The sequence below is a fragment of the Carassius auratus genome, chromosome 41 (genome assembly GCF_003368295.1).
Source record: "Carassius auratus strain Wakin chromosome 41, ASM336829v1, whole genome shotgun sequence".
Classification (NCBI taxonomy): Eukaryota; Metazoa; Chordata; class Actinopteri; order Cypriniformes; family Cyprinidae; genus Carassius; species Carassius auratus.
The window spans coordinates 2,954,144-2,965,094 of record NC_039283.1 but is presented as its reverse complement, the minus strand read 5'-3'; the positions used below and the strand labels follow the sequence as shown (position 1 = coordinate 2,965,094).

Below are 10,951 nucleotides of genomic sequence, written 5' to 3'. Positions count from 1 at the left end.
AGCTAAAGTGTCAGCAAGTCTGAGTGAGAAAGCAGAACATCCTCCTCCTCCACCGTAGGATCTCCTGAACTTGGCGCGTTCTGGCTCATGGACAGGAGGCTCTGCCTTTAAAAGCGGACAGGTGAACACAGTCAGAGCAGAGGGCTTCCCGTCTGAAACACGTTAACTTCAACCGAAAAGCGTTTGACTGAGGGCACATCACCGACCATGAGTTCTTCACGCGGCGTGGGATGTTGTTTGATGCTTTTACTCGCTCTTCTGTGCGATGCGTCGGATGGTAACGTTAAATGCAACTTTTCAGGCGTGCGTCACGCTAATGTTTTCGTGTCGCAATTAGTCAGACACGAATCACTTTTGCATATTATATATCTTCTGATCAAGAATTAAGCGAAAAAATATAAGTTATTGGGGCATTCACGACAGATGTGTTGTTTATTTAGCATATGGCATGTTCTGTAAGTGTTTGTGAACCGAGTTACATCAAAACATGTGCAGATGATCTGGATCCTCGCCAGTTTTTTTTTTTTTTTTAATCCTTTATTTTCCTATTGACTAATGCTAATGTGTCCTACTTTTCCAGACCCTACTGTCCAAAAGGACGTTACTGACAAGGTGGTTCATAAAGGTCTGTTTGATTTTATATTTTCAGCTTTATACCTAGGGACCCTCAAATCTGGCCCACGAGATCCACTTTCCTAAACTTAGCTCCAACTCTAATCAAATACACCTGAGCATGCTAATCAATGTCTTGAGGATCATAAGAAAACCACAGGTAGGTGAGTTTGATCAGGGTTGGAGTAAACTCTTGGCCCTTCAGGGAAAGATTTGAGGAGCCATGCAAGCACTCCGCGATTAATCTGCAAATGTTTAGTTAAGCATGATCGAGAGTATAATATAAGCCTATCTGTTAAAAACAATATAAGTGGGCAGTTACTATTAAATGATCTTAGTTAAAGCCTACGATTCAGACAAAAATGGCCATTAACATTGTTTTGTTCCTAAAAAGCATCAAATTTTGCTGTTGCGAGTCCCCAACGCAACAGATTGAAAGCTGGTGTCAAGTGGATGTTTGTCTAATGTATTAACTGTGCTTCATACATAGCCTTTTATTTTATTTTTTTTGTCAGTAGTAGACTGAGAAACTTTTATTGCTAATGAAGTTTCGGTTGTTTTAATTCACCCTTCAAGCAAACTATTTCGTGGTCTCCTCACAAACCGTTCTGTTATCACTTGTTCCTGGCTCTGTTTTGGGGTTTCTAGTTCTCCAGGTGATAAAAAGGATTGAAAATCTCCCAACACTCATCCAATCCAACTTCACCACCAGAAGTGTTGTATAAAGTTTATTTTAATCAGATTAATCATATCCGCTATACTGTGAAGTAAAAAATGGTCAGATTTTGTCCAAAATAATTGTTATTTTTACTAATGCAAAACCATGCGGTGTCAGAAGCCTGACCTGATTGTGTGTGTGGTGGGGTGTTTGTTGTTGGGTTCAGGGTGTCCGCGGGGTTTTAAAAAGTATTAAAAAGTGATAAATCAAAATGGTCAAATTTAAGGCCATTAAAAGTGTTAAATGTGGTCTCAGAGGTATTATTTTTTTCCAAATTAGGTATTATTTTTTCCAGACTATCAGGTGTCTTATTCTGATTGAAATTCTATCTGCGTTCGTGTTAGTTCGTTTATATGGGCTTTAGCATATCTGGGCACATAATCAAAGATCTTCCGTCTCCGTCTCATGCTGACGTCATATTCAGTGGTCGTTCGGCATCATCTCAGAACACTGCGCGCTCAACAGAAGTGGCTGGCTTACGTTTTATTTTAGACTTGCTTCAAGGCATATCTTCAATGACTGGACAACCATCGTCGTCTTCTTGGACAAATGCAAGTTTTCTAATAGCTGGGTTAACGACCGGTAGTACCGAGGTCCCGTTCAAACCCGGTTCTTGACGCATACAACGCTATGATTTCCGCGAAGCAGAAAACGAGTACGGAATCTCAAAATCCAGTCATGTAAATTAAACTTACATTTTAATATGGACAGTCATGGAATTTGTGAAAGCATAAATTAATCAAATCAAATCTCCATATGGACCAGTATCTGTAGTATTAAGCCGCAAAAGTTGTTTGAAATATGAATCTGTGTTCTGCGCGTCTCTGTGTGAATTAATGAATGACAGAGACGTGCAGGTTTATTTACTACATAGACTGAAGCGCATGACGCTTGCATTAATTTCAGCATCTGTTGTCTTCTCCTGTCAAAATAATCGAGTTAATTTAGAATTATTCATATTCACTTTCGAAAAAGCAGAAGACATACCGGTTTCTCCGGTAGTGGGCGGAGCTAATGGGCAAATAGAAATTTCAAAATGACAAATATGCATTCATTAGGCCTAAAAGAGAATTTTTACATAAGGGCATTGTGTTAGAAATATTACTATTATTTAGTAAAACGTATGTGATACTGCTACCACTGTTGCAAAAAAATAAAAAACTTTATTTAAAAAAAAAATAAATCTCAATATTTCTCCCATGTTTAAATTTTAATAGCAAATCCCCTTTATTTACCAAACATAAAATGTGTTTAAATTTGATAAATTAAAAGACAAATTAAATTTGGGTGAAACTTGTTTACTGTTTTTCATAATTATATAACTTGTAGAAAAACTTTAAACACAATTCTAAATAAGTATAAAGAATGGCATTGGTTTTATTTTTAGTGCTAAAAAGTTTTTTGCTTTGTTACCGAAATTGGTACCGAGAATCGTGGATTTTCATTGGTATCGGTGCCGAATACTGAAATATTGGTACCGTGACAACACTAACAGGCAGGCTTATTGTTCGGTCTATCCATTTTCTCCATTGCACATTTTATGGTATTTGTTTTATTTTTATTTACTAAGTGAAATAAATGTGCAATATGCTGTCAACATCAGTCTCTAAATCTATTATTTTTTGTATGTTATATATGTCAAAATCTGTGTAAATAATAGAAAGGTCGCTGATTAACACTTGCAATTCAGTGTCGTGATGGTTTTAAAAAATATTCTGAAGGTAGTGAAAAAGGTATTAAAAAGTAGTAAATTTAACTTAAGGATTGCTGTATATACCCTGGGGTTTTTATCAGTTTATTTTTTTGCAGATGGCCTTCAGCGAGAGTTGCCACCTAACCCTGATGGTAAGGCCATGCAGTGATTGATTTGTCCTGTTGATCAATTCATTTGGTTTATATTTCTAATGGATATATTTTGTTAAAATGTTAGCATCTGTAGCTGTTAATTGTTTCACACAATCCAATTTAAAAGTTTGTTTTGTTTTATTTCAGGGCTGAACGTTGTGATTATGCAGGGACTTTTTGTACCTGAACTTTCCCATGTGATTGGTGAGTGATTGCAAGCTGTTTTCTTTGCTGTTTCTTAATGAAAAATCTATTTTAATTAGTCGCATGGTGTTTTACGTCCTTCCCCCGGGTTTCTTTGTGTGTATTTGGTTGCAGGCTCTTCAGACGTGACCCAGGAAGAAGTCCCAAACGTTCACTCTGAGACCGTCCCAATAGGTGCAGTTGCATGCTATGTGTTTGGAGTTGCCAGTGTGTCTCAAAATTTGAGGAAGAAATTAGAGTGGTCTTTAAATGAACTTTTTATTTTTTATTTTTTCCTGTCAAAATCTTGGGTGGGATTTGGGGTTTATAAATTTTTTAAATCTCTCATCAGATCACCCAGTGTTTGGTCCTCGCTTCATAGCACCAGTGGTTGATTTCCCCCCACACTTTCCAAATACCGGCAACCTGCAAGATATCTGTCAGTTCAGTAAAGCTCCGGTCCGGTACCCTAAGGACATGTTTCCTCTGGATGGCTTTGGCTATGAGACTCGACAGGCTGATGCTATCAATCAACTCCAGTCCTGGTACGGTGTCTGCTGTGGCGTTAATGGAACACCGGAAGAGAAAATCTGTTGTGCTGAGCAAGCGGTGAGAGTCTTGACTTTTATTATACTTTCTCATGATCTGCTTCCAGCTTTCAAAGGACCTTCTATCCAAGCCCATTTGTACCTCTGGTACTTCTGTTGTAGTGTAAATTAAATGCTAAAACTTATTTCTAGAGGTAACATGTCATTCCTGAAGCACTCTGTTGCCGGTTTCCCAAATATGCCTTTTTTTTTTTTTTTTTTTTTTTTTTTTGTCAATCCAGCACCAAACTTCTGTTATTGTTTGAAGCAGCATTACCCCTCTCAAACAATGTTTTAGTGTTACAATGTTGGTTTACACTTGCATCTGGTTTAAATCTTCTGACTTTGGTTACCCTGCTTTATATTAATTTTGTAAAAATACTGCAACAACGTGTGGCTTTTTTTTTTTTTTTTTTCTTAATTCTATTGTATACTTTGTCTTTATATGGACATTGGGTGCACCAGGGAAATACCTGTGCTTTCGAGTACATTCAGAGTCTTTAGACAAATCTTTTTGTTTTCCTTTCACCATTTAGTCTTTGAGAAGGTATCCAAAAAATTGGGGGTCTGAAATTGGGTTTTTTTGTGTGTGTGTTTCATTGCAGATGTACTTCATTGCAATCACTGAGTTTTTACTTTTTCTGCTTATTGTCTTTTCAATCAGTGGAAGAAGAGTCTGGCTGCCTACTGTTTTCATGAATTCTCTGTTAAGACCAGTCACTATGTCTGCTGCAAGATGAGCGAGATTGCCAGATGGAGCTGTTTTGATAAAAGGGCTTCAAATACTTCATATAACATCTCCTCTGTGGTCTCCTATAACGTCTCCTCCGTGGTCTCAAATGGCAACGGTCCACAAAAGAGTCAAGACTTCAAATATAACTCCAGCGCTTGCAAAGGGTAGGTTTCTACTGGAGTACATGCAGTGTGACTTTAGTTTAGTGGGGTTTTTTTTTTTTTTTTTTTTTTTTTTTTTTTGACTAAGTTTTCATATTTAAAAAAAAAAAAAAAAAAAAAATTGCCACTGATTTAAACATGAGTTTGAGCGGTGTAGAGTAGGCTACTGCTTGTTTTGGTTCTCAGATCACAAATGTAAAAACCCGTCGGACGTTGCGTACGCTGGGACGTTTTCAGAATTCGAAAAATAGGTTGTATGTAGTGGGGTTTTTGTCAAAATTCGGGCTTCATTCAATTATTCTATAACATCTTGTCTAACATCTCTGAAATATCTTGGCAAAATTCGCTTGTTTAGTACAGTAAAATGGTGATTTATTGCCGTAAGCAATGTTCTTTCAAGTTAAGAACATGCTGCAGAGGTGCTTTAACAGCAAGCGTCATAATGGACTTTCACATCCAGAGATGAAGGATCGGATTAAATTACTTAAACGTGTAGTATGTCATTTTTGGCCACCAGGGGTCACTCAATCAAAATAATAACATGACGTACTTTGATGACGTCGGTAAAGAGCGTAAGGCTCATGGGAGTTGTTGTTCATTGGAACACGCGCCATGTCGCTCCCTATCATTCCTCACTCATTCTAACTTAGTATTTTGACAATCACGTCTTTTCGAACAGAGAGATATAGACTGTTTCAACGGCAACAACATAAACAAACGTTACTGCGCATGAGCGCTTTTGTGGACATAACTTAACTTCCGGTAGACTCCAAATAGAATCAATAACAACAGCAAAGTCCCTCTAGAGTAGATATTTTTTGATAACAAACAATGTTTGCTGCGTGGATCAGGCGGACTTAATGAAAATGCAAATTCATTATTTGCCAACAGGAGATGTTTTAAAGCACAGACATAAAGCGCCAGAAATAGAGGTTTCCCCAGTAACAGCTGTAAACAAAGCAGAGCTGGTACGCTCACACGCTGCTATCAGGCATATAACATGCAAGTCTTCCTTCAGAAATACAGCGATATAAAAACACCTGTGTCTCGTTTTGATATTTAAACATAAATGTAAGGTATTATTATTATTAAACGTGCGGTACGCAACGTTACTCAATGAAGCCTTTTTGAAAACAGATCAGTTTTAAAATTGTGGCGAGTCTCAAAAAATAAATAAATGTATGGGAAACACATCCTGCAGCACAAACACCTAAGCCCAACTTCAGTCTACTCATAACCTTGCCTTTAACTGCGTTTGTAGAAGGCACCGCAGCCAGACCAATATACACGACCGTGCGCCCGATGAAACCGTCTATATGAATTATGAGACCCCTATCAAATCAATATTCCATCTAGCTAGTAGTAATATGTTAAAAAACACGGCCGCCTTTCGTTAATTATAATTACGTTATACTATGATATCGAACAAGTTAGAGAACTGCATTTGAAGCTACTTTATCCAGCTAAATATAGAACAAATGTAGATTTACGTGAGAGCTAGTCCGTCTGCGTTTTACACACGAGACCTCATCGTTTCACAAAATATACGGATAGATACAGTTAGCTGAATGGATGCATACCTGTTTATCAGAATGCAAGCTAGTTCGGCATCTCTCTGTAGTTTCAGCTTGTCACAAAACTCTATCTATCTTGGAAATGCAACTCCAATATTTACCCGTGTCTTGTTGCTTCTCTTGTCCCAAAACCTTCTCGGGTCATTTATTTCACCCGTGCGTTTGCGCTTCACAGAACGTGCAGGCAAAGCATAATCATGATCCATAACTAAGTTATTGATTGAGGTTTAAATACGAATATAAATATAAAATATCATAGTCTTGATAAAGGCTACTACTTTTTCTTCTGCGTCTCGTCTTTGTTTCTGTTCACCTTTGTATTTGGCGATTCCGCAGGAAGTTAGATAAACTAGAGGGGTCAAAGTTTATATGACGGCACGTTTCTTTATTTCCGTTTTGTCGCCCGTCTATGACGTGTCTTCGAATTAAACTATAATTTTCTCCGGATTTGAAAGTCCGTGGAAACTGTCGGGATGATGTAAGTACACAACTAAAAAATATATATATAACATAGATATAGTGATTTCTGCTATTTTTAAAGCAGAAAAATTACATATTGCGCCTTTAAGCGGAGGAGTCCAATGATTGTCTGTTATGCACCGGTGCACTGCGCTCACTTTTCTAACTACAAGGTAGCCTACACTATTCTTGCAATCCAAACATACAAGGGTTGACCAAAAGTTCAGAGACTTTGCCCATCATGATAAACAATGAAAAACTGTCCTCTTCAGGGTAATATTAGTCGGTTTGTATAATGAAGCAGTAAAGCGCTTCTGATAGACCGTGATCAGTAAGTAGAAGTGAAATCCGTCTCCCTTTAAATCCGTTTTTCAAAATTAATTCCAGAAAATCATAGCTATTAGCCAACATCAGATGTAGTGACCCATGAAAAGCATTATGTCCCCACTGGATGCATCCAATTCCTCGTTCATAATGGTTTTGTTTTTGTCTCGTCATGCCAGGACATTGCATCACATTATGGTAAGAGCGTAACATTTGTCACATGCTTGAGGTATTCACCCAATCACAATGCACTGGATAGCTGGCCAATCAGAGCACACCTCACTTTTCAGAACGATGAACTTTGTAAAAATCTGGTTTCAGAAAGGCGGGCCATAGAGGAGCAACAATAATGAACAGTATGTGGAAAAGGTTTAAGTCTTAAACCACACAAACGCATTGCATTACACCAAATACCGTATTTTCGGCACTATAAGGCGCACTTAAAAGCCTTTAATTTTCTCAAACTACTTCTAATCCAGAGCGCCTTATATATGGATCAAGGTTTTGTTGACATTCCCTTTAGCACAGCTCCATCTAGTGGATGCATAACGCAAACCCAGTCAAACGTTTGACTGCAGTATCTTCTATTCTATGCGTCTTATAATCCGGTGTGCCCTAGATATGAAAACGGTTCTAAAATAGGCCATTCATTGAAGGTGCGCCTTATAATCCGGTGCGCCTTTTAGTGCAGAAAATGCGGTACTCAATGTTACTTTAAGCAGTGGGATGTAAGAAAATATTGATTACTTGTGAGTATTGTGATTTCATTTTGTTTGCCGATACTACTGGGTTAAATAGAATATATCTAAAAATTAAATCCTACAAGAATCATGGCAGGTGTTTCGTTTTAGTGTGTGTGTTTTTTTTTTTTTTGTTTTTTTTTTTTTTTTTTTTTGACTGCTAGATGGGAGTCTTCATCTCTGAACTAATTGAGTAACAGGAAATACTAGCATTAGGATTCAGCTTTCTCTCATTTTGGGGCATTTTGTGCAATTGGGGTGGTGCTTGCGTTGTGGTTTTGGTGATTCCATGCGGAACACAAATAAAAACTGAAAAAATGGTGAAATCCAAGTGGAAAGGCTCGGGTTTGGGGAGGAGAGAGAGAGAATTTGTTTGTTTTTTGTTTCACATAGGTTACAATTATGGCACTTCAACAGAATTTTTTTTAGTAGCTATAATAAAAAACTTTACATTTCAAATAAAAATTCCCGCCCGGCAGCACCCTATTAGTAGGTCTATATATGCATGCAAAATACTTTAATGTATATTCAATGTCAACTAATAAAATCATCTGGTCATGAGTAATCGCCTCCGTGGAAGAGCGCTTTTCGCTGCTTGGAGACCATGGCGCCCATGGTATTTGGAATTTTATGACATCGCATCTCTCAAAGAAAAGGAGAATACAATAGTTCTTCAGGATTGCTTGGGACTGGAAAGGCCCTGACTCATGGAGACTCGCGGGATGTTGATGGGCATGAATTGTTTGAAGAGCTGCCTGCTTTGGGCAGACGCCTGGTTGCTGGATCTAAATCACTGGATGCGCTTAAATTCATCTGTGAAAAAGGGATGGAAAACAATTTTCCAAATGTTTTTGTAGCATTGAGCGTGCTTCTCACTCTCCCCGTCACTGTGAGCTCTGGAGAACGCAGTTTCTCAAAGCTTAAACTGATACAAATTATCTCCAAACTACAAGTTAAACTCGAGGACGCAATCAAAGCGTTTGTCGCTGCGAAAGCCCGACGCGCACGCTTCTGAAATGTAGGTGTGTGAATGTGTGTTTCAGTCAAGAAAAAATCGAAACCTCCAGTTTTGTGAGCTAAAGAGTTGTGTGCATATGTTTAGTTTAATTTTATACACTATCTATTAGCCTATAAAACAAAGATTATACGCAGCTGTTGCATTGTGTCCCTTCTCACCTTTTTGCAGAATGAAGAAAAAAAAAAAAAAACTCAAACATGCTCGCACGTTTTTATTTGTGTAATTTCATAGATCAAAAAAAAGTTTCTTACATCCATCTTAAGGATCTCTAATTGTGAAATGTGAGGTGGGGGCGGCACGATTGTGCTCTGCCTAGAGCAGCATTTGAGCTTGCGCTGGCCCTGGTTGTAGTTGATGTAACCAATACTAAAATACTTTATCCCACCAGAAGCATTTATAGGGTTGCAAATTGGATAAAAAGAAAAATGAATGGAGAATGAATGAATACTTAAACATGCTCAACTTCTTCTCTCGTTAATCCTCAAGCTCATCTGAGGCTTCTCCAGGAGCACTTCCACAGCAGACCGAAGCTCTGAACATCAGCTTTCCACCTGGCCGTCCTGATTCCTCCAACATCGCACAAATCTGTGCTCCACACAAGACCCGACCACGGTACATGCCCAAGCATCTTCCTAACACTGGCTATGACTGGCTGATCCGTCAGTCGAACGCCATCAATGTCCTGGAGAGAGAATATAACCAGTGCTGTGAGGAGGAAAAGGGCAAGCAACTCTGCGCTGAGAAGAAGGTGAAGACGAAAAGAATAAGAAATGGTTTACGGTTTAATTCTGAACTCCTAAAAAAACTTCCAGATTAACTATTTTAATATAAGGTACCTAAAATATAAAGAATAAGCTACTTATAAATATGAATATACAAATATTATTCAGCAGAACTATGCCGTAAATCTAACCATTCCTTTAAGCTGGTAAGAGAGGGAAAAAACTGGCATTGCCTTTTCTTGTTTAATGGTTGATTTGTGTCACTCCATAAATAGTTATATTATCTCTTCTTTAAATGGTAACGTTTCTCTTTTTATCTATTTCAGTGGAAGATGATGGTTGATGAGTTTTGTAAGGATGAGAAGAAAGCCGAAGGACATCAGTTTGAGTGTTGTGCAAAGAATAAGGAAGAAGAGCAGTACTCCTGTTTTGCAACTTCTGCACCAGATCCAGAATATGTCCACTGATGAAGCACACCGCCCTTCTGCTCCTCCTCCAGCCCCCCCAGACATCACGTGATCCACATACAACTGTCCAGGGCATGGAAGACCCGCTTCACTCAAACTTGCACTTGCATGTGGTTTGTGCGAACGTATAGTAAAATACAATAAAAACCACTTAAACTCTTTCCATTTTTAATACATTTTGAAGTTTGTTTTATTTATTTTTTTCTGTAATGACACCGCTAAACTGTCAGCAGGCATTGCTCTAGTCTTCAGTGTCGCATAACTATGACCGTAATACGCTTTTTAGGAAACTTTTTCTTTAAATATTGAGATGATACAGTGCTGTTTTTGTGCTTTTATTATCCAAGTTTAGGTTTATCCATTTCCCTTCAGACATCAGTGACCATGAAAGCCAGTCAAAATAAGAATAGTTAAAAATAAGCCGAGCGTGTGAAATGGTTAGCCTTGTGCATGGCAAAATATTGACTCAGGACCATGAAAATCCAAATATATATTTAACTAAAAGCTTTTATTTAATTCTAAGATGGCTCATTTTAGTTTTTACTAACATGCAGCAAACTGTAGGCTCTGGGAAATTGAAATATTTCAATAATTAACTGAAATCGAATTATCCCCACAGGAAGGGTTTCTCCTTTTCTGTAGATCAAATAGTGGAACTGTGCTGCCTTCCAGTGTTACAAGAAAGACCTGCATGTATACAGGCTGAAGCAAGGCCGAGCTCGTTGGTTAATTTGCTCCATATGCTGATAATTTACACATGATAAAATCGGTTTAATCTTATTGTAACTTTTTAAGTGGTCTCACTTTT

General features: G+C 38.0%; 1 protein-coding gene across 1 annotated transcript; it reads left to right on the top strand.

Moving 5' to 3' along the window:
* On the top strand, positions 1 to 10,315 carry LOC113059790 (extracellular matrix protein 1-like). Its single transcript, XM_026228401.1, has 9 exons — positions 1 to 277; positions 581 to 625; positions 3,140 to 3,175; positions 3,323 to 3,379; positions 3,494 to 3,553; positions 3,711 to 3,967; positions 4,610 to 4,842; positions 9,441 to 9,702; positions 10,003 to 10,315. The coding sequence occupies exons 1-9, from the start codon at positions 208 to 210 to the stop codon at positions 10,141 to 10,143; spliced, it is 1,161 nt and encodes a 386-aa protein (XP_026084186.1). The 5' UTR covers positions 1 to 207; the 3' UTR covers positions 10,144 to 10,315.
* Positions 10,316 to 10,951: the final 636 nt, after the last annotated feature.

Excerpts from the sequence above, each read along its gene's own strand:
- LOC113059790 (XM_026228401.1), top strand. The coding sequence starts at position 208 with ATGAGTTCTTCACGCGGCGTGGGATGTTGTTTGATGCTTTTACTCGCT. Across the intron at positions 278-580 it reads TCTGTGCGATGCGTCGGATG|ACCCTACTGTCCAAAAGGAC; the intron begins GTAACGTTAAAT and ends CTACTTTTCCAG. Across the intron at positions 3,554-3,710 it reads CTCTGAGACCGTCCCAATAG|ATCACCCAGTGTTTGGTCCT; the intron begins GTGCAGTTGCAT and ends ATCTCTCATCAG.